At 33.7% G+C, this 24,246-nt stretch overlaps 1 protein-coding gene and 1 long non-coding RNA gene across 3 annotated transcripts; both read left to right on the top strand.

Annotated features, from left to right (window-relative positions):
* The first annotated feature begins 1,274 nt into the window (after nucleotides 1–1,274).
* On the top strand, nucleotides 1,275–22,552 carry LOC143244641 (soma ferritin-like). 2 transcript variants are annotated; one of them, XM_076489684.1, is made up of 5 exons: nucleotides 1,276–1,591; nucleotides 11,533–11,795; nucleotides 12,319–12,447; nucleotides 13,332–13,409; nucleotides 22,102–22,552. In XM_076489684.1, the coding sequence occupies exons 1-5, from the start codon at nucleotides 1,516–1,518 to the stop codon at nucleotides 22,246–22,248; spliced, it is 693 nt and encodes a 230-aa protein (XP_076345799.1). In that variant the 5' UTR covers nucleotides 1,276–1,515; the 3' UTR covers nucleotides 22,249–22,552. The 2 variants fall into 2 exon arrangements, with proteins under 2 accessions (XP_076345800.1, XP_076345799.1); XM_076489685.1 differs by lacking the exon at nucleotides 13,332–13,409 and having other exon boundaries at nucleotides 1,275–1,591.
* LOC143244642 (uncharacterized) lies at nucleotides 1,636–6,761 on the top strand. Its single transcript, XR_013025267.1, has 2 exons — nucleotides 1,636–5,751; nucleotides 6,605–6,761. It is a non-coding gene; the product is annotated as an uncharacterized LOC143244642 (long non-coding RNA).
* Nucleotides 22,553–24,246: the final 1,694 nt, after the last annotated feature.

The following is a 24,246-nucleotide window of genomic DNA, read 5'->3' as shown; positions in this document are numbered from 1 at the left end:
TATTGTTTGAATGGAATTATTTACTGGAAGATGATTTTCATATTTGCTAGCCCAACTTTCCTATTAGAACATATCGATAATTTTGTAACTGTCTCCCAGTGACACAGAGATCTGTCTTCAGACTCACACCGCTAAAAACCGGGTTTCAATATCCGTGGTGAGTAAAGCACAGACAGCCCATTCTATTGCTTTGTGCTTAATCCTTAACAAACCCTTTGCAATTTTATATTTAATTGGTTAAAGTTAGATAAACATATCTTTGTACTCTGACTACACGTGTGTGTGTGTTTAAGTTGTTGTATTTGAGTCAGTCTTGTTCTGGTTGTTACACACTTCTTCATGCAGTAAATCTCAGTTTACCTACTGTTGTGTCAAATAATAAACAATTTTTATATATAACATTATAATAAATATAATACTATATAATAAGCAAAACTGTACCGAGTTCAACTACATTGGTGTTTACAACATTCTTTCTTCGTCTTTGTATTGCGCCATACAACTTTTTTATTATTATTATTTTTTACACCATAAACTTTATCTCCAACATACGTCAGTTCCTACACTGAAATGATTCGGTCTCCATTCTTCAAGCATCGATGCCTCACGTCGAACTTCAGGTTAGCATTTTTCTGAGATACCTGCATGTAATTCTTTACATAAGAATATCCCACTAACTGTCAGATGTGGCAAAAAATAATTTTGAATTCGGCAACACCAATCTTTCTAAAGGAAAGCTTTAAAAATTATAAAAAAAACATCTATTCTTTTTAATATTTTTATTCTACAGTATTATATCACGATGATTTGTTGAGCGATCATTAACCAATAAGTCTGATAGTGTAATGAACGTAATACCTTTTTTTGCATAGTTAATATATATCTATCTGTCTTACTATTTGTTTGCTTGAACGTTATTTGGCTATCAGGCTATTTACTTAAAGAAAGCTTGTTTTGCACTTATGCAACTTTTAAACTTTGATATAGTTTGGATGTATTTTAAAGATAAAAGTGTTAAATGGTCATCACACATTCACACATGAAAGAATAAAAAACAATTTTAAAGAATCGCAGAAATGAATATTATGAATCCGTGATGACAAGAAAACCCACTTGTAGAGAAAAATGTATATGTAAAAACGACTCCACATAGAGCTTTCTTTACCCATACCAGCCGTTTTTAGATGTATATGAATATTATGAAGTTTTACAGATTCGTCTTCACTGAATTTTCAACGGTGGCATCTCAGAATAGCTATCACGTGACCTCCTCTCGCATATACACGCAAATCTGTCGTCGCATTTAAGAAACAAATTCGCGATAAGAAGCGCACTTTGATCAACAGTCTTCTGTGCCAGTGAGTGCAAAGACTGAGTGACAATTATCAAGCTTTTGTTCATTGACTTACATAAACTATATCATCATTGGTCTTCGTCTTCTAATAGTGAAATTAAAACTGCAGTTTTCCAGCGATAAACATCATCTTCTCATCGCCTCAGCTTACCTTAACGTCCATGGCTGCCATGATGGGAAAAGCTCTTGTCTTATTGGTGCTCACTTTCTTCTCCACGATAGAGACGGTTAGGCATGGTGAGCTTAATTGAGATTTCTGTAGATAAAGTGGTAATAAACAACTTTTCCAAACAAATTATTTTTAAAGCCTAAAACGCTAAACTTATTTAGTTCTGCGAAGGTAAATTGAAAATGAATTGTTAAAATAATTTATAACTAATGGTTTTACAAATTTTTGAGATACAAATGTTCTTAAAAACTTGTTAGATTTGAAGAATTTTCAAATGTATATCGAGAGAAAAACATACTTGGTAAAAAACGGCATTAAAACGTTCATAACATGGAGCAATAAAATCAGGTTTTCACTGCAGGAAACTACTGAAAAAGTTAAAATATGTAGTTTTAATATTACTCATTTGAGTTTCACGAGAGAGTATATAATAATGAGTGTGAAAAAAGTATCAAGTTTCTTTAATAAACTGTCACGTGACTTGAAATTTCAAATAATTGGACATTAAACCTTCGTTTTTGAATAAACTTCTGACTGATTACAGTACGGCTTAAGGTCTGTAACGATAGTCCCTAAAATAGCTGTGTGCATGGGAGTTTTAGAATCTGGACAGAATGCGACTTTCACTTGCATGCTCAGTCCTGTTAAAGTTCAATTGGACTATGGACTATTTCATTCGGTCAGTTTTCTTTTCCAAAAATGTGTCCACCAGTTTAGCATGGTCGGGTTTAAGAGGATTACATAATTTTTTAATGAATTAGACAAGAGATAAATATAAAAGTATTAATTTTAACTGAATACTTTTAAACGTCGCACGCATCATACTCGAAGAAAGTATTATGGCTATATTTAATATTGTTTTTGATACAGTAATTACATCTAGTGTGTTGAGTGTGTCAGTGTATCGCTAAGCACAGTAGTACTTAGTATGCAGGGAAAGGCCGAGAAAAAATAGACGATGCATATTATGTATTGCTCGACATAGTTTCAAATCTGTTTTATAACAACCTTATAAACTCTAACTTAGGTTTTCGAAGTTTTTAAAAGTTCTTAAGACCTTTGGTTTAGTCAACATCGAATAGCGTAACAGTCAAAATGTTCAACTAATAATTCTGATTCAAGCATCATAAGGGCTAGCTCACCAATGTTTGAAGTGTTTGCTATGTTGCAATTTAATCTGGGGAGTTCAGAAGCAGTATAGCGTTTCACTAACTTCCACACATGATATCCATCAAGACAAGCTAATTCCACTAGGCTAAAACTGCTGCCTTCATATTGACTGCTATTCATTTTAAAATATTCATTGGTTACATTAAAAAAAAAGAAGAGGGATCACTAATAACAATTTTGAGAATATAAGGATGATAAAGGGATGGCAGTGCCGAAAAGTATAGAAACATGGTAGGAGTTAATACAAAAAACAATACAAAAATCCCTACATAAGTAGCCAGTGGGTCAATGTTACAAGCATATGAGAGTTAATCTAATACTATAAAGTATTATTAAGTTTAAATGCTTTTATTCAAACCTGAATTCATGCAAATGAAAAAAATTCAGTATTTAGTTGCATATAAGTTTTCCTTGGAAAGATTTAGCTACATTAGGGATTTTTATATTGTCTTCTGTAATCATCCCTACCTTGTATAAATAAAAAAGGCATTTTTAGGTAATGTCAAAAATTAAGTTACGAGAGTAAAATTTAAGTTAATAATAATTATATCAGTGTGAAGATTTTACTTCTTCCATGAGATAATTTGTGGTTTAATTGTACTAAGAAAATAAATGATTTTCGAATAATAACTTCACTGGAACATTACCCTCTGTAATCGGAGACACAAAAATTGCATTTTTCTCTTAAAGAAAAAAAACAAACAGCAATAAGCTCGTCCTCTGACGTCAGACATAGAGTTATAAAACTTTTTGTTATAATTCAACTTACTACTGTTTTTATGCAGCAAATGATATTTTATATTCAAAACGACTATGTAGCCAAGAAAAAAGAACATTTGGCAAGAGCCACTACGAGACATTAAAATAGGCTAAATTTAGGCACAGAATACGTTTTACAGCACTTTTATTAGGGCCGCGTTTTCCTCATGCACACTTTGTAAACATTGTAGCAAGTATAATGAAATATACACTGTAATTTACAGTGTATGCAAACTTGAAGAGGATTTTTGAGTATTTAAATTAAACAGGTTTAAGCACATGCGGTATGGAAATAGTATAGGCTGGTAACTATGACAAAATAAAATTAGTATTACAAAGATTCACTCACACAAGTCACACTTTTGGTACTTAATTAATTAAGTCATTTAAAAGTCAGCAAAGCCTACTGTTTTACAGGAGAGTACCACTATCATTACAGAAAACTTTCAACAGCACAGTATAATGCAATACGTAATATGTAACGAAATCTCTTATGATTAAAGTTTTGTTTTTACTGCATGACCTAGTGGTTAGCATATTTGAGTGGGAATCCGAAGTTCACTGTATGTTGTGGATGCGGTATAAGAGTGACGACGGGTGTTATTGACTTAACTAGTAGCTACTTGCCCGAAAATTCTGTAACAAACAAAATACTATGAAAGTTTCTCATTTAAATAGTTCCTCCCCTTCGTGATTACTGTATGTTCCTGAAACAAAATTTTTTACACATGGAGCTAAAAAGAAGTAAAAAAGAAATGGAAATTGACACTTAGAATAAAAACGCCTCTCTACCCCCCTCATCCATCCAGTGGCACAGTTGTTTGCCTGCTAGCTTACAACGCTATAAACCGGGTTTTGATACCCGTGGTTACAGTGCATAAATAACTCATTGTGTAGCTTTGTGCTTAACTTCAAACAAACAAACAAACACGAAAATGATTCCGAGAATGAGGATACCAGAACTCTAAATGATAATAGTACCAGGTTAAAAAATGATATAATTCAACCGATGGTGACGAATCTCGTAAAAAAATAAAATCGTAGATGTTGTAGACTCAGAAATACCTCTATAAAGAAAGTCTCTTTTTGGCATGTTCTCCAAAACTTAATTGATTATATCAAACGGAAGAAATCACAGAAATTAGAATTACATTGAAAGAAGTTAAATGAGCAATATATGATGACGTTTTATCAAGTCTTTGAAAACAAAAAGTGAAGCTATTTTTATTTTAGTTGCAACTCCGATTTGACCATATTAATCAACTCATCGTGCAATCCAACAAAGTATTAATGGGTGAATGCGCACAATACAAACTGGAACTGTTTAAAAATGTCTGAAAATAAAGAAAAAAAATAGTCCAGTCAATTGCTAGATTTGGAATTCCGATAATGTTATTCATTCATTAAGTAATAAATAGATAACATTATCTACATTTCAAATCTAGCAGTTAGCTGATTGAACATTTAAAAAAAAAAATTTAGTACTTCTTAAACAAGTAGGCTTAAGTAACTTCTACAGATACTGTATTAAATAGAAGCATATTAGCAGGGGTTAAATTGAGGCATAACGGTACCGAACGGCATACCCCCTCTTGAAGATTCAAGATTCTAATTGCATTGTCAAAACAGATCACAGAAGGGAGTTAACCTCTCTCAAAATCCTCAGCTGATACTGATCATTAGTAATTGTAAAAACACAAAAGTTAAAATATTTTTAAACCATCTAGTGAAATGTTTGCATCAAGTCATTCTGATGTAATGTTCAATTTTTGAATGACCTGGTGGAGTGTCGGCGCTAAACTATTCTAGTGGAATGTTCAGTGTACGGGAAACTGATAAAGTAGCGGCATCCAGCTATACTGTTGGAATTTTCATTGTTTGGATAACAGTTGAAGTGTTAGTGTCAAGCTATTCTAGTGGAATGTTCCAGTGTGTGAACAACCTGATGAAATTTCAGTGTCTAGCTATTGTGATGGAGTACTTATTGTGTGAATAACCTGGTGAAGTGTCAGCGTCAACCTATTCTAGTGGAATGTTCTATGACTGACCTAGTGAAGTATCGGCGTCCAGTCATTTTGTTGAAGTGTTCAGTATTTAAACGACGTGTCAATGTCAAGCCATTCTGGTGGGATGTTCCAATATATGGACAACCTAGTGAAGTTTCATTTATATTCAATTTGGCGGAATATTTTTGTTTGGACAACCTGATGAAATGTGAATGTTCAGTCATTGTGGAATGTTCGTTGTTTGAACAACTTAGCGAAGTATCTTGTTATGTTGTTCTGGCGTAATGCATGTGGTAAGTTCATTCTTGGAATATTCAGTGACTGGTGCCCAGTGTCATGTAAATTTGACTTTTATAACTTTACATGATCCTAGTGGTTGACGCAACTAGAAATAAATAGGTTATTCGGGTTTAGCAAAAATATTAAATGATTCTATGCTAAATTATTTTTTCATTACCTTCTTAGTTTAAATCGAATTTTTCTAGCTTGATTATTTCAGTATTAAAAGTTATGTCACATTTTTTTTGTTCAGACTGTTAGCTATACATTAGGTTAGACTCAGCAGATAGCCCAGTGTGACTTTGCTATAAGAAACACGCACACTCCCAGTAGACTACCTATACTGTTCCTAGTGCAGGGACTGAATTCCAAAGTTTAGCATTATAAGCTCTCAAGCTTTATAGATTGTTAATTTTAATGGGAGTTTTCAGTTTCTCAGATTTTACATGGGTGAAGAAGTATGCTTGTGTGGTGTTAATGCAAAGTGAATTTAAATTTTCAGCCTTCATGGGATCTCATGAGCACATGGACTATGAGTAGGTTATAGACCCTAGGGTTCAGGCTGTATTCGTCCCTAGTATTGAACTGCTAATCAGAGGGAAAGTAGCTAGCCAGTAGCACCAACCGACACAAGAGCTTTGAACCAAATAAAAGGATTAGCTGTTACTTTTATAATGCGCACACAGCTGAATGCGTAATAAACCTTTCGAATCGCAGTCGAGTATGCTAATCAGCGAGCCATGCTTAATCAACCTTTAAAGAAACGTCTGTTTAAAAGTTTGGGTTTGAATGAAGTAATAACTTACAGAGCTTTCAGTTACGTAGATTTAATTATAATTTTTTTCACCCCTAACTGTAAAAATTTAGAAGCAAGATACAAGCCATGTTACAAAGCATCTGTGAAGTCTCAACAGAATTCTGAAGTTCAAAGCTGGGTTGGTTAAATCACCAACTAACATCACACATGGAGGATTCAGCTCAATTCTATACTTCATACTGGCAGACCTGTCAACTTTTACGATTTTTTATTTTCCATTTTACTTTTAAGCGAATTAATGTATTATTTTATGATTTTATGTGAAATGACCTTTTTCAAAAATAATTTTTCAGAAATAATTCACCAATCTTCGTTATGTATCTCCATCTTACAAACGCTTTAAACAGTCTATTAAAAAAAACATTTAAGTAGTAAGTATTTCTTCAGTGATTTATGTAGAATGTACAGTTTGTGATTTCTCCATTGTTTAAGGAGATGAAAACAAACATCTCAACACTACTAAACACCATCATAATGGTTCGAGGGTGTTTGGAAATAATTAACTGGAGTCATTTTTCACAAAACCCGATACAAAATCCAAAAATGATGTGATAAGAGTGGAATGTTTATTCACCACCTTCTTTGTGGAACACAATCTTTCTTTGGTGGTTTCGGACCATGCTTCAGAAAGTTTTACCGAAAATATTTTTGGATTCAGAAATCGCTAAAAGATATGGATGTTTTAGGATCCAAATCTCTGTAATGAGAAATGGTCTGCAGCCCAACTGAGCGAATTGCGAGTAACATTAAAACGAGGGTTTTCAACCTGTTAACTGATGGCAATAATGACATTGACAGTAAATTGTACTCTGTTGTAGTAACATATTTCGATGACAATAAGTGAAAGGTAGTAGATGCATTATTTTCTAATTTCAGTTTAATTGCAATACCAACCGTGGAGAATATTGCAGGGTTCCTTCAACATAAATCTGATTATAAGGAGAAGAAATTTAGTTGCAGGTTAGCTTGTGAAATTTAATTTTGAAATGATGATTAGGGGATGCCCATGTCACTCCCTTCATTAGGTGGTAGAAAAGGCAGTAGAAAAGTTGCAGTATCAGTCTGTTGAAATTCTTACTGGCATTTATTAATGTTTGGACAAGAGTGCTAATAGGACACAAGAACTTGGTGAGATCTGGAATCTGTGTAATGTGGAGACTCAAACTATTGTGAAGCGTGTGTACAAACATTGGTTGTATCGTGGAAAATGATTAATTGAGCAGTGAAGACATTAGAAGCAATACTTTGCAGTCAAGCATGATGAAGAAGAAAAAATCCATATGAAGACAAAGTCTGTTTCATGAAGATCGAAGGTGTCACTGGAGAAAGAGAGTGACTGTTTAGAAAAATGTAAAGAAAAAACTTCTAAGCATAGGCAGTCTGTCAATGTGTTTCTTGGGCAAGGATCTAGATTTTTGTGAATGGTTACTCTAAGAAAGTATCAGACAAAATTTCAAAGGCAAGTGACAAGGTACAGGACATCTGACACTAAATCACAAGGAAACATTTATTTGCGAGAAGAAAGACTTTACAGGTTGCTTACATCAAGGAGATGTGTTTTATATATCTTATTTCTGAACAATTGTATTTAAATCATTGGCAAGTAAAATTTAAATCTACAATCTGAGGACTCACTCATCCATAGCTTGCAGAAAATCCTGCTTGGTTTATTCAAGGAATTTGTTATGTAAGGTTGTGACACCACAAGCAATATCGAATTCTTCAAATATTCTGTATTTTAATTTCAAAAACAGAAAACTAGTTAAAATATGAGAATTTGTTAATTCTTTATGAAGTTGAGCCTTTCATTGCAAAGCTTGACAAAGAAAGCCAGCTCTCTTTCAATTAAGATGTAAGAAATTACTGTGAAACTGTATTAGAACATACGAATGCCAGTATCTCGCTTCAGGACACTATCGTGAAACATGGAGAAATGGTGGACCTATCTGCTACAAAAAAAAAATTTCCTTTGGAGTATAAGTGGAAAGTTGAGGTTTTGTGGATCCCGAAGACCATTGTTAGTTGGTATAGTTATCAGAGTTGTGAAAACAAAAATGAACTGTTTAAAAAGATAGTAAAATCGCATCTAAGTTCTCTTGTGGAGAGAAAAATGTGCATATGTGGCTTGTTTTGGATTGGTTCCATATATTAAGTCAGATATGTATCAAAACCTTAGAAAAGATACAGACTTTGTGCTCTTGTACGATGAATCTTTAAATCGTTAAAACCAAAGGGATCAATTTGATGTGTACCTTCAGTACTTTGAGTTGGAAAAAAATCTTGGGATGACTAAGTTCCTTGATTCTACATTTCTTGGACACACATAGGCAATTGCTCTCCTAATTCATTTCTTAAAGCTGAAAAAAACTTAATTTTAGTCATCTTTTGCATATAGGGATAGACGGTCCACATGTTAACTGGTCGTTCGTTGAGAAAGTAGAATTAGAGATAAAAACTAAAAATTTGGACTCATCTTTAACCAACACTGAGTCTTGTAGCTTCCACACATTCCATGAAGCTTATTGTACTGCTTTTAGTATCTTTGATTGAGATTTAGAAGTAATACTTGAATAGGGTATTGCCTTTTCAAAGATTCTCCATCCAGGTGGGAAGACTGAGAAAATTACCACATCATCAGGGATTATGACCACAAAACTGATAGACTTAACTGCTCTTTGCTGGAACGCATGGACCACACTATTGATTATGAGCCTTTGTGGTGTGTTGGCAAACTCATTTTGATATTTTTTCATGGCTAAGAAGCTGTTGAAAGGTACTTTTCTGTGAATTATTTATACTTCTAAACATGAAGGGCGTCTCCTTTGTTAGTCAACAGTTAATCTATGATTATGTGCAGACAGTTGGAGGTATTTTGGAAGTTTCTTTGCTGAAAGATCTGCTCATTGCTCTTGAAAGTATAAGACTAAAACAATCGATATCTCGATCAACAGTTGGGAGATGGGTAAACTGTATCAAAAGACATGGAAAAGGAAACTTGGTGATATTACAAAACTTAAGGATAAATACCAAACATTTGAAAATGATATAGTGTCTTTAATTGAGGCTGTTGCTGATTTTCTGGACAAGGTTGATAAACAAGGAAATATGACTGATTTGATAAAATTAAATAGTTTCAGGAAAATGGCGAAAGAAAAGTATTTAGCGTAGAAATTTTGCATGAAGAACATGCAAATGTAGTGGAAAAGCTAAATAATTGTTCATCTATTATCCTATCATTGTGTTTCATATGTATATATTTTCACACAACATATACAGAATGAACAATTAATGCGGATTATATGATTTATTTCCCATTATATGTGGTCCGGAAAATCGGTTTTGAGGGCTATGAAAAGTTTCGTAAAAGTCGTGGATATCTGAATCATCGCCGGTGTATGATCCCGGTTCATGTTTAACTTTATGATATTGACACAAACTAAAGATTTTGTGTTGCTAATTGTTTCAAACACGTGTCACTTTATGATATCGGTACAAGCTAAAGACAACGTTCTGTCGTTTGATTTAAACTATGTCACTTTATTATATTGACGCAAGCTAAAAATAACGTCTTTTCGGTTAGTCTAAACACATAGCACATTACAATATTGATAGAAACTAAAAAAATGCGTATTGTAAGTCTTTTTAAATACGTCATATTATAATAATGCTTTTTCTTTTTTGTTTGAAGTTAAATACAGAACTACACAACGAGCCACCTATGCTCTGCCCACCATGGGTATCGAAACCCGGTTTTTCGCATTCTAAATCCGGAGACCCACTGAGTCACTGGGGGGCGTAATGTTGATACAAATTAAAGACAGTGTCTTGTCGGCTATTTAAAAATATGATTTTATGATGTTAACCGTAGCTAAAGACAGCGTCTTGTCGGTTGTTTTAAAACAAATGCCACCTTATAATATTGACATAATTTAAAGATATCGTTTTGTCGGTTGTTTCAAACAGATTCCAGTTATTGATATTGAAATAAGATAAAGACAGCATCTTGTTGGTTGTTGTAAAGACGTTTAATTTTATGATATTACTGCAACCTAAAGACAGCGTTTTATCACTTTTTAAACAAATCATTTTATTGTGCTGAGAAAACGTAAAGATTGCGATTTCTCGGTTGTTTTAAACACGTATCACTTTATGATATTTACGCAGTCTAAAGATATCGTCTTGACGGCTGGTTTAAACACGTGACACTATGATAGTGACACTAGGTAAATATGGCCTTGTCGGTTATTTTAAATGGGGATCAAAAATCGGTGACACAAATAAAAGTAGTAGATTATAAAAAGGTGTGACTCCTACTAGGTGTGAAACGAAATATTTAATTTGTTGGTGTTATAATTAATCTAATCAAGAACGTTGTACTGGTGTCGTGGTCAATTCTTACCTTTCGCTGTTTCAATACACTAGTACACAAAGAGAAACAAATATTTTTTGCATTGTAGGATTATGAGGCATATAATAAAATATTGTAGTAACGTATCTGTATATTACGTGGTCACTTTAATGTCCAAGTTTTAACGGTCTTTGAATATTGTAGTTGCCTTAAACCAACGCTTTGTTTTGCATGGAACTACGAAATAAAATAACAATATTTGATTTCTCTTTGACGAATAATTTTCTGTCTTTTTAAAAACAGGATATGTTGAGTAGCTACATCTCCTCTAAGTTGTAAATTCAAAATTAGTAAAACTTATGCACAAATAGTCTGTGTGGTTTGTTCAGAATTCTGAAACAAACAAACAAAGAAAAAGTAAGTTTTCTGTTGACTAATATTAGTGTTAGCAGCATGTCAGAAGCTCATGAAGTCCGAAACAAACGTATCTTTGCGTTTTTCTCATAACTTGTGTAAATCCTTGTTCTCAGAAATTTGTGTAGTTCGAAACAAACAAATTTCTCAGTGAATTTCTTATATAAGTGCTAGTTGTCTGAAAAATACGGAATTTGCCTGTTTTATTTTACACAGATAATGATATGAAGGATTCTTCTATGGATCGGTGTATTTTGGACAATAAATGCATTAGTGGCCTTCAACTACAGATCAATGAAGAAATGCATGCTAGTTTGGTGTACATGCATATGGCTTCCCACTTCGGTAGCAACGCTGTTGGTAGGAAGGGCTTCAGCAAGTTCTTTAAACACAGCTCAGATGAGGAAAGGGAGCATGCGCAGAAACTAATTGATTATATTAATAAACGTAGTGGTTGGATGGCTGCTTTTGACATTAAGGTACGTACTTAAGGTTTTATCACAAGTGGTTAAATAGTAAAATTTCCAATTAAAATACCTCCGTGAGTCACTAGTAAATAATTATAAGACAATAGTAAAAGTTATCAAATGGTACACTGTTCACCATCTTTAGGAACATTTGTGTGAAATATTCTATTCTTCTGAAGCACCCAAAACTTTGGGAATTTTATTTTTTTGCACTGAATAATGTCACATATTAAAATATCAGGAGTATATATAGCAAGATTTAATTTTTATGTTGCATTATTATTTGAGAATACCAATTAACAAGGGAAATTAATTACAATAATTTTTAAAAATCCATCTTAGATGTGAATTAAATCTATTCAACATAGATCGGTTAGGCCTAAAATGATTAACAAAGTTTTAAGAAAAAACTTGAAATAAAATATTGTCCTTATGATGTAATGCAATATTATGATTATTTCTTTATGTAGCATTATGTTTGAAATCACAAAGTTCTGTTTCAGTAATGCAATACCATACTATTATGACCCTATAGATGCCAGGAAAGACGAGCTGGAAGAATGGCATGGAAGCACTCCAAGATGCACTAAACCTGGAGAATCATGTGAATAACAAGTTACATCACCTCCACCAGATGGCTGATAAGATCTGTGCTGATCCTCATGTAAGTTAGCATCGGGGAAGGAGGGGTGGGGCAAGGGTAAAATATTGTGTATGAAGAGAGTAAAAACAATTAAACATACAATAATTTAATGAAAATAACAAAGCGAAAAGTAACCAGTATCGGTATCTATCTGGAGGCTAAGAAATTTTGTAAATTGGATAAAGATATATTTTATGTTACACATTTGTGTTAAAACATTAACACAAATTAAAATAATTAGTAGTTTAATTATATAGATTGCACATTCCTAGAACAAAACATAAAGTCATAAAGGATATAGAGAAGACACGAATTATAATTAGCACCAAGGTGAGCGCTAACGTACTCTTCTCAGTTGCCTAGTATAACAAAACCTACACACCGTGTTTACTGTTTTTGAAAATCCATTTATTCTACACTTCATTATGAAGAGCACATTTCTAAACCTTTTCTAATTGAGTAGTGCCTTAATGGTTCAGATCGTGAAAGAATTTTCTTACGCGTATGCTCTTTGATTTTCCTGGTATTCATTTCTATTTATTATATAAGCACGTTTTTATGAAATAAACACGACAGGGTATTTCATACGTACTTATCTATAATGTAATGTGTGTGTGTATATATTTTAAAAGCAATATAGCTGTAATTCTATAAATCAACTGAAATAAGAATTCGAAATTATAAACATATTTTAGACTCTTTTTGAAACTTTAGACAGTATTTTTTTGGAAAATACTATTATTTATAAATAAAAATAATATTCGTGTTAACATATCAGTATTTTGTAACTTTATATAATGCATAGTGGAACTTAAATGCTCAGCCGAGATGCAAAAACTTAGGACTACTTCATCTTTAACGTGAAACGTGACGTCCTTTCCATGATGATGAATCTTTAATTTCAGGTAGTCGACAAATGTCAATTTCACCAACTTAGGCGATTTTCTAGGGCATCTTGGCGAAATACGCGTTTAGCGAGAAAGGTAAACACTTTCTTCTCTCTAAGCGGGACGGGATTATTTATTGGGTAGGGTAGGCACAGTGACTAGGGCCTACCAAAACTATGGGTCCATGAAAATTTTCCTTGAACGTTAATCTTACAGGGCCAAAAATAAGAAGTTTAAAACATGAAATACACATTTTACTATAAACATGTTAATATATTTTTAAGTTATATGATATATTTTTGTACTTATGCATTAATTAAGTGTACTCGCATTCAAATAAATATAAAGCCTATATTTAACTACAGTGTATTAACGCGCATAAACAGCAAATATATATTTATACGCATATAAATACATAAATTTCTAACCAGAATTTATGATTTATTTATCTATAAATTATCTAACTTTTGGTTTAGCTTATACTGTTGGTAGGGCCTATGAACAGAAGGTGCCTAGGCACTTCGATCGTCTTGATCTGACACTGCCTTTAAGTACTTATGACATTCCAATATTAGATAAAGGCTTAACTACAGACAACTTTCTAATAACTAAAACTCTTCTAAAATTTCTTTCACAATAAATATAGACAGACATCTATTACATGTGACAATAGAACCTTAAGTCTGCCATTGTTCCTGTGAATGAAATATTTTCTGTGCGTTTTAATTAATCTGAACAGCTAGAGCAGAATAAACGCTTCCGTTCAATTAATTTACTCTATTAGAATAGAGTAAGATACTTTGTACGATGAATCGAAACTAAATTATAAGAATAGAATAATTGTTTTTGTACAAGGAATCTAAGTAAGTTGAACAGAATAAGCGTTTGTATACAATTAATCTCAACAAATAAAGCAGATTAGACGCTTGTGTAAAATTAATTTCAACAAATAGAACAGAATAAACGCTTGTAATACATGAATCCAAACAACTCATTGTAAATAAGAAAGATCTAGTATAGAAATTTAAACTGATTTGCTGCCGGATTAATAGCTTTTTTGCTTTATGAACGGGTAATGCTCGATTAAGAGATTTCTGGAAGATTCGCAAGCATATTATAAACAAAGGGTTTAGTGAAACAAATTGACATATTTTATTGAATCAGACGCTCTGGAAGCAAATAACTTCCGTTATCCGATAAGAGCAAACAGTTATAGTGTTTTTGGTCAGCAGTTTTCAATCCTTTTTAAATACGTCTCAGCTCCACTCAGATGAGTTTTCCAAAACACCGTTAAATTGATTTACGAGACTTAAACAAAGACATTTTGGAATTAAGTAAGTCAGAAAAGGCAGTCTATTACCAACAGAAAATGTGCAGATGTGCCAGACCTTTGGATAGCGTGAAGTTTCAAATCATCTTGAAAGAACAGCAGTGCTGTCTCAACGAAAATATTTATTTCTTGAACCACTAATGATACGTTCATATATTGTTTGTACCACCATTAATTTACTGTTACAGCTTTCATAAGTCAACCTTTTTCTTTAGCGCTGGTTCTGTCAATTAGAAAGTATCTTACAAGCAAATTTAATGCCTCATTTATTGGAACGAGTAGAAGCATTCGTACTTGTTGAGCCAGAGGAAGTGCATTGGAATCATTCTCATATCCATGATATATGTGATATTGTACTCCAATCGTATCATCTTTACGTAGACTAAATACCATGGACTTTTAGAATTTTTCACTCCGATCTCAGGTGCTTAAGTAATTATTTTGTACATCAAGGAGCTCTATTCATGCATTCCACCACATTTTTCAAAATATCAGGGTGAGAAAAGTTTAGGTTGAATAATTTGTGACATAATAGTCAGCTTAAGCTGAATAAAAATACAACGTTAAATAGAAAAACTCCAAGTTTATCTGAATGTGTTATGTTCAGACTTTTTATTTTTTTTAATAGTTCAAATGAAAGGTTAGAAAAAACTTTTCCGGAACATTTAGTTCATTTTCTATCACTTTGTTTTCCTGATTTTCAAATCAGTGATCACAACTATCAGCGAATGCACTTACAAATTTGCGTCTACATTTTTTGCTTTCTGCAGTTTTCCTTTTCCATCAGCTGTTCGTTAATATTTATACATAAGCTTGGAGAACTTTCAATTATTTGTTATTGATGACTAAGCTAAAGATATGACCTCTGTTCTTTTAATCTTTGTGTGTCTGCTTCCATACTGCATAAGTTTCACTGTGTCGGAATTTGGGTATTGATGTTGTTAAATACCCAGGAGGGTCAGGTACATTTGACCTCTTCCTCCCTCCCGAACGATTATAGCGTCTGTCTTTAGGGTTTTTTGTTGTTTTTTTTTTTTTAAAGCTTTTGGCCAGAGTAAAAGTATAACATCATAGTCAGGTCCATTTCAGGGCTCAGTCTATGCATGGACGAACAAGAAGTTTTTTTTTTTCTTCTTCGTTTAATTTTTTTTATATATATATTTTTTGTATTTTCATATATTTTTTTTGGTATTTTTCTCCTTTTTCTCGATTGAGAGAATGCTACTACTACTTGTAGTAACACTCACACACACAAAAAAAAGAAAGTAATAATAATTATTATTATTCAATACTTGAATAATAATTCAAAAATAAAAAAAATAATAATAATGATTTAAAAAAGAAAATAATAATTATAATAATAAAAAGAAACAAGGACTAAGTGTCTAGTGCATAGTGGCCAACTTGTGTTACATTTCTTAAATATATGTTAAAAGGGGAGAGGTATTTAGGACCATTTACATCATGTACGTGATATCTGTCGAGATCACACATTAAGTCATTTTTATGCCAATTCTTATTCAAATATTTTAGTGAATTATGCAAGAGTCTTTCAGATATTGTGTCTATGTTTGCATACTTGTGCATGAATGTGGTTGAGGTGCTACGTGGTACTTTATATGCTGAAGTTAGTACTGAATTTTGTATACGTTGAAGTTTCTGTACATGTGTGGGTGCTATGTTAATCCAGGCAGGTGATGCATATTCTATTGTTGGTCTAATGTACGTTTTGTAGATTTTAAGTATGTTGTCTGGTGATGTTCCTTGGATTTTACCTGAAAGACTTCTTGCATAGTTTGCTCTTTTCCAGATTCGTATCAGTACATTTTTAATATGTGGTAGCCACGTTAATTTTGAATCATAGGTTAAACCTAGAAATTTAGCAGAAGTAGCAGTCAGTAAAAGTGATCCATTCATATAGAGTTTTGGTGGATCTTTTTTCAGCTTATTCAGTCTGCTGAATATTATGACTTGGGTTTTTGGAATATTGATTTTGATTCTGTATTTCTGGCAGCATTCTTCGATGTTATTTAGGACTGATTGTAGGTTCGTTGCTGCTATTGACGGAGTGGGGGCACTTTTCCAGACTGCTACATCGTCAGCGAACTGTGATGCATAACCTAAATTTAGGTACGACAGAGGCATATTACTCACGTACATGATAAATAATATAGGTCTAACAACCCCTCCCTGCGGGACTCCTGCTTCGGGTGAAAAGGACCTTGAGTGGGCCCCATTTACATTTACTTTACACATTCTGTTATCCAGGAAGTTGGACAGCCAGCGAATAGTTTCCTGGGGTAATGCCATTTCATGTAATCTGTGATGTAAACCATTATGCCACACTGTGTCAAATGCTTTCTCAATGTCGAGAAAGCAAGCTACAGTGCATTCTTTTTTGTTGAAGCTGTCGGTAATTGATTCTGTAAGTCGAATCAGGTGGTCTGTAGTTTGGCGGTTTTTTCGAAATCCGTTTTGAATTTCTGGTAATTTTGAATTTTCTTCTAAGTAAACTGACAGACGATTACTAATTATCCTCTCTAATACTTTGCCAATACAACTGGTTAAGCTAATCGGGCGGTAGTTGTTTGGTTTATTCGCTGGCTTTCCTTCTTTCTGGCATGCTGCATAAATTTTTAGTTTGTTTTTTGTTTTAAATTTCGCGCAAAGCTACTCGAGGGCTATCTGCGCTAGCCGTTTCTAATTTAGCAGTGTAAGACTAGAGGGAAGGCAGCTAGTCATCATCATCACCCACCGCCAACTCTTGGGCTACTCTTTTACCAACGAATAGTGGGATTGACCGTCACATTATAACGCCTCCACGGCTGAAAGGGCGAGCATGTTTGGCGCGACCAGGAGTCGAACGCCTTAACACGCTTGGCCATGCCGGCCCTTAAATTTTTAGTTCAGGCAGCGAATTTTCTACGTGTTCACGTGTTTGATAAAGGTTTAGCGAAAAGTTACATATAGAAGAAACGGTATCTAATTTAAGTCTTCTTCGTTTCCTCCAGCACTCTCAAAATAGTCCTCGGTAAAGTGATACCACATAATTTTTGGTAAATTGGTATGTACTTGGCTTAGTAGCCATAAATGTTAATCCAGTGATCATTGTGTTGGGATTTGGATAAGGAAAACATTTTAGATTTTATCTATAAAGTTAAAAATAATAATGTTAAACCAGTGTTGATAATAACAATGCATAGTGATTTCATCAGAGCGTACAGCAAAACTATAAATCGAAGTAAGACAGTGAAAAGGGTCCGTTCCGTAGCCTGGATAACGCCGCTTATTGCTGGGCATGTAATGTTTTGTATGCTGTTATATTACTTGTTATGTTGTTATATTCTAATATGGATCTGACATACATCTTATAAGTGTGATGAACTGTGTTTTAAACCATTTGACATATCCTCCTATCTTAGGTAGTTTAATCTTAGCTTTTTAATTTGGTTATTTCTGAAAAATAATCTTTTTATGTTAATTTTTCATTTATAGTTATTCTAATGAATTTTACGGATTTTAAGAAGCATAGCAATGTGTCGTAAAATTTGTGGCTGAGATTATGTATTTTAGGTGTGTTTCTCTTTTCTGTGAAATATTATTACGTGGTTATAAAAGTACGCAATATGTGTTACACTATTTTATTACATGGTTTGTTTTTTTGAATTTTTATGGTGGCTAAATGAAGGTATCGTAGTGTTCTGTGAAGTTTATGTTTGGGGTAGCTTAGGGTAATTGGTGTAATTCAAAAAATATATATATAATGATGGACTGAATCTTGAGGCACTACTGCTTGTAATTGGCCAGTTTGAACAGTCATATATGTTTTCTGACTTTGGCTGTACGAATGTATAAAACACTGGCAATCCACATTTTTGGAATACTGTAGAGCTCCAGTTTACATTTTAGGCCGTTGTGTCAAAAGGAGTCGAACGTCAAGAAGGGCGTGACTGGAACATGGTAGTGGTTGAAACCTTGACAAACTGTCTCGGCTGGTCGTACACGGTGGTCACACACTTGTCGATATTTACTTGATGCGTTCTATTTATTAGTTAGCATATTATTGGGTTTTAGTAAAACAAGCAATCTAGTGACTATTATTTTTCCAATAGTTTACCTATGCAATTAAGTGGCGTAGGGTTTTTTGTTGCTGGAGTTTATGAACAACCTATGGAGTTGCTTTCAATCTAGGATTCATTTATGTAGTTCTGGGGTTAGTTTTCAGTGATTGGTATTTTGGCGTTTGAGGCATATGGTAATGGTTGATGTGGCATAAAATATAGCAGATGTCATTACGTTGACATAATAATATATACATGTATGTAAGTTTGCGAAAACGCAAAAATGTGGTAGGAAAGAGTTTTAGCTTTAACTTTATCCCAGTTTACTTTCGTGAAGTCTTGAAAGTATAAGGTCGACCCCTGTGGGTGTCAATTTCTTTGTTATATATTATTAGAGTCATGGTTACTTACTGTTTTCTTGAACCTTGGAAGCATGTGGGAGTAGAGCTTAGTTAGCGATAGCCAGATCTAAAAGCTCCTGCGAGCCATTAAGACGGGTATGAGTAGACATGTTGTTGTTTATAATCATCATGTTATTATTTATTATGTTGTACGTTTGAAATTTTTGATATTTTAAGTATCATTGTTTGACTATTTAGATTTAGTACTGATTTAAATAGTGTAGTGTCCCGATGGGTGTTGGGATTCGTATAGTTCTAGTAGTTTGTCTTTTGGGCGAGTATGTTACATAATGTATGTAAGTGGTATTGGTTTGAAATAATATTAAAATTGGAAAGATTAAATTTACTGTTGAAATTTAAGAGGGTTTCATTGATATTTCTACGTCTAGGCTGTTGCAAAGATCAAAGAGTGCACGTGTTAGATTTAAACAGCTGTTTAATGTGAGTATCATGATTTGGTAGTATATATAGCGCTAGTGTTGAATTTAGGTGTTTTTAGCAGGCTCGCTTACGTAACTGTTTAATAATCATACCTTGTGTTGTTTAATAGTGATGAATTGGTGATTGTTTTATTCTTGAATAATGTTACTAGAGCCTTCGAGTTTTTCTCGTTATTGTAATTCGGTATTATTGTATCGTAATATATCCCAGTGTGTGGAATTTCCTACACCTCCTTCGGGGTATAAATACTATGGGTATGCCGATACAACGATATTACACCAGTATTGTATACTGAATCTGTGATACAATTCTATCGATACACTGTTTGAAAGATACAGTATACAGAAAACATTATAAATCTTTTGTACAGAATGAGATCAGAATGTTTAATAAGTATTATTTATATGCAAAAACGGCTCGTTTGGGCTGAGAAAACACTTTACATAGAAGAAACGAGCGCTCTTCTTTATATAAATTTCTCAACAAGTGGGTTTCTCGTCATCACTGAATAAGTATTATTGCTAAAATTAATGTTTTAATATACAGAGTCAAAGTAATCACTGCTCCGAGTGTAAAGCGAATTTCGTGCTAAGATTAAAAATACTTTTATCTATATAAAAGTTTTGAAAAATGTTTTGTGTAATCTGTAAACTACTGAAATAAATTTACATCTTTTTCAATAAATCTTTTTATTCTATCTGCTATATTCACAACCCTAATTTTATATGAAGTTAAACCAGTTTGACTAGCCTCGTAACCACCATAAAAATACAAAATAAATAAAAATTATCCTTTTTTCTTTCTAGAATTACTTGAAATTTTTGCGTCGGTGTTCTGGAGGTTACAGGTAGCTCTGCGGGCCTCTAGGTGTTTGAATATTTTAATATTTATATTCGAGGATCATATCATTGTGGATGTTATGATATGGTCTAATGCGATAGTAAATCTCAGTACTTGTCTTGCTGAGGTACTTGTCATCAGAACTTCTGCATGGGTTCTTGGTGGGTTTCTTTCTACTCCTGCTAAAGGTAGCAGGTTTGGCCATGGTAGTGGTACCTGCATTGTACGTTTATGCTGGACTGCTGATTAGATTGTCATCATTGTTCTCAGAACGTTTGTACTAGTTGTTTTGGTTGCTACTTCTAAGGTTTGACTCTGATTGTCTTGACAATTCTCATTACTGGGATACTCTGTGAGATGCTACATGAGCACTGCTATAAGTTGATATCCTCACAGTTCTTGGAGCATTTGGAAATAGGGTGGTGCTCTCCACATCTAACAAAGTGAGCTCGTGATGTGCAGACTTCTCGGATATTTTCAATCTTTCGACAGTTGTTGCACTGAAGGATGACCCCTAGTGAACCCTTGGACCGTAGGTTGTAACCATTTTTGATTAAGGGTTTTCCTTTAACGCTTCCATAATGGTAATTCTTGTGAGGGGCAGGAGTTGGCTCGTCTTGAAAGACTTGATTGGTTTGCTTTTTGATGCTTTAAATCCTTGGACTTGAAATGTTTTATGGCCTTCATGGGGTTATGTCTAAAGGAACGCTGCTGGTGACTACAAAATGCTTGGTTTAGAGCTATGTTCACTCAGTACGTAAATCTCTAGTTTAGCACCTCTAAAGGCTATTGTTGGCCAGTGGGACAGTGGTTTATTCACAAGAGTGGCTACACTTGATAAAGAAGCCACCCTGGGGTGGGGGTGGAGGAATTGGTGCATATTGATGAAGGTGATGTCTCTGAAGAGTCTTAATTCTGCAGAAATATCTGGTTCCCTGTTTTTGGAGGGATTCCTTCCATGATAACAGCATTTGGTGGTCTTGGCTTATGACTAGCAGTTTCTGCATTGTTACTAGTGGCTGCGTAATCATGGCTATATGGTTAGGCAAAGTATTTTTATGGTACTCTCTGATGTACTGGTCTACTTCATTGGGTTTTCTTGATTGTGGATTTCCTGCACGATGAAGTTGAGCTCTAGGTTGAGATTCTGGCTGAATGTCTGTAATTATGTGCATCTTCATATAACATTCTTGTAGTATGGCAAATCTGGAAATTAGACACAAATGTTCCTAAAAGATTGCTGTTCTACGAGGTGAGGTAGGTGGTGTTTCCTGTTTATTCATTGAGGAAGGTTTTATTTTTTTTGGCCCATGATGCACATTTGTCTCTTTTTATTTCCCTTTATTGCTATTTTCATTGGGTAGTCAATGACTTTACTACTTACATTCTTTGCATCTGCCTCTCCTCCTCAGACCTATATGTGTGCGTGGGTGTCTGCTGGAAATAACTGTACTTTAATAGGCATTATGCTGACCTGACACCGTGTACTTGGTTGAATGACTTCTAATCAGTGTAAATTGTGTCTACTCTTGCACAGATTATTTTAATACTATTGAATATATAGAAGGTAGTACCACAATATTTGCATTTCACGCTAATTTTTCACTATTGATAAAATTGTTCCCAATATTGTATAAATATCTATGCTGAAATTTTATTTTAGAAATAAAACTGCTTGTGTTTCATTTTACAATATTATTTTTTCTTATCCTCAGTTGATGAACTTTCTTGAAGGAGAGTTCCTTACCGAACAAGTGGAGTCCATCAATGAAATAAACACCTTCATCAGTCAGCTTGGCGCTATGAATGATGGAATGGGAGAATACCTGCTTGATCGTGAGTTGCTCGAAAAGAGTAACTAAATTAAACACCACAAAATAATCATTTTTTACAACAAATTTTTTTATTAGTCTAGCAGAACTTCTGTACTTTCTTCAACTTTGGATATCACCTAGAACATAAGTATTTTTTATCAATTTTATCGGTACATTTCATGTTGCATTTGTACAGTAGCTTTTGATTAAAATATTAATGAGTTTGTTTTATCTTAGAGAAGTTCATAATATTAAGGAGTCTTGCAGTTGCATTCTTGACATTAACAAGAACTTGTTTGTATTTTTGTTTTGTGATTGAAATAAATTTCCCTAACATTGTATTAAAAGTCAATATGAAAATATGTTTCTACAGCCATGGTTTCAAAACTTTTTGAAACCACTTTATCAATATTATTTCAAAAAGTACTGTTATTCAGGAAAATTACGAGAAGCAATAATTTTGGGAAAAAAAGTAATAAATATCTCATTTTAAATAACTGTTTTTATCAATTTTCAAGTAAAACTGTACAGGTAATACCGCGTGCTACCAAAAGTCCCTTGACCTCCCATTAGGAGGATCCCAGTATGAGATTTTTTTTACACTTAAACATGATATTCTTAAGTACATTGATTTCTCTTGAAGAATAAATGTGTGGAAATCGCAGAATAAAATGAGGTTTCGACAGAAAATAAATGAAAGGGTGAATTTGATTTCTTGATTGAGGTTGTAGTAAAGGAAAAAAAACTGATCACATGATGAAACAATCTTTAACACTCAAACGCTATGAGGAATAAATAAACAAGTGTATTTTTGTATTTTGAGGCGCTTTCACTGGAGGGTTGTTAGGCAAGAAATGTGTTGAGGTAGTGTATTCAGAGTATCTAAAAGTTGACTGTTCCAAACTGAGAAAATATACATTATACATATTAAACAGTAATGTTGTTTGTCTCAGGATACAGGCATTACCCACGTGACTTTTGGGGTTATTCCTGTTGCAAGATAAGGAAAGTTGCAATATCAAAGTATTTAGCTGATCTTTCAGTAGAAACTTCCTCTGCTGGATAGCTGTAACTCTTCAGATTTACATCGCTAAAATCAGGGGTTCGATTCCCCTCGGTGGACACAGCAGGTAGCCTAATCTGGCTTTGCTATAAGAAACACGCACACACACACACACACACAATTGTGGAAAATATCACTATTTCTGCATAATATGCTTCTAATTTACAGGAATTTTTCACACCAGAAAGTAAATGAGAGATGGTTTAGTTGAATGACTCAGTCCAGTAGAACAAGAAGAACTTACTGCTTGATCAACATTCTTATAGTGTATGTTCAAAGTTTGTAAAACTAAATATGCCTGCTTACCACAAACCTATAGACTTATTATGAACTGATATCTCGCAGTCTCACCAGTTTTAATGTTAATCAGTTGATCAAGACATTAAAACTTCTCGCACTCCTTTTGCATTCATATTTGAACAACAAACTGGTTATTTCACAAACCTTTTGAATGGGTTCTTAAACGTTAATAGCAATTTTCAACAAGATCGGTTTAACCAAACGTCAAAATTCCCAAATCATTGATACCTCTATTTTGAGTTTTCCCAGGACTAATTCTAGCAGTTTTCTTTGTATATCTTAAGTGGGGCTTAAGAGTCTGTAGAAAATTTGAACTGGATTTGTCCAAAACTGTGTGGAGAGCTTAAAAATTAAGTGAGCTTGAAAAATAGCAAGATACGTATAAGTACAGCTGAAAATTGCTATATAATAAAGTGTTTGAGTTGGGTATTGTCTACGTTATTTAGTAACTTACACAATAAACACGTGACAGCATATTTCTAGGTTATTTAAGTTTATCTTTTGTTCCATATTTACTACGGACGGGCGTAGTTTAGTGATAAGCGTGTCCGGTCTGTGGTTAGCAGCCCTTTGGTACAAGAACATTGTTGTTGTTGTTATTTTGAATTAAGCACAAAGCTACACAATGGGCTATCTGTGCTCTGCCCACCACGGGTATCGAAACCCGGATTTTAGCGTGGAAG

Source organism: Tachypleus tridentatus, chromosome 2, assembly GCF_004210375.1.
Source record: "Tachypleus tridentatus isolate NWPU-2018 chromosome 2, ASM421037v1, whole genome shotgun sequence".
NCBI lineage: Eukaryota > Metazoa > Arthropoda > Merostomata > Xiphosura > Limulidae > Tachypleus > Tachypleus tridentatus.
The sequence above is the reverse complement of the archived record's forward strand: the minus strand, read 5'-3'. Positions and strand labels throughout refer to the sequence as shown.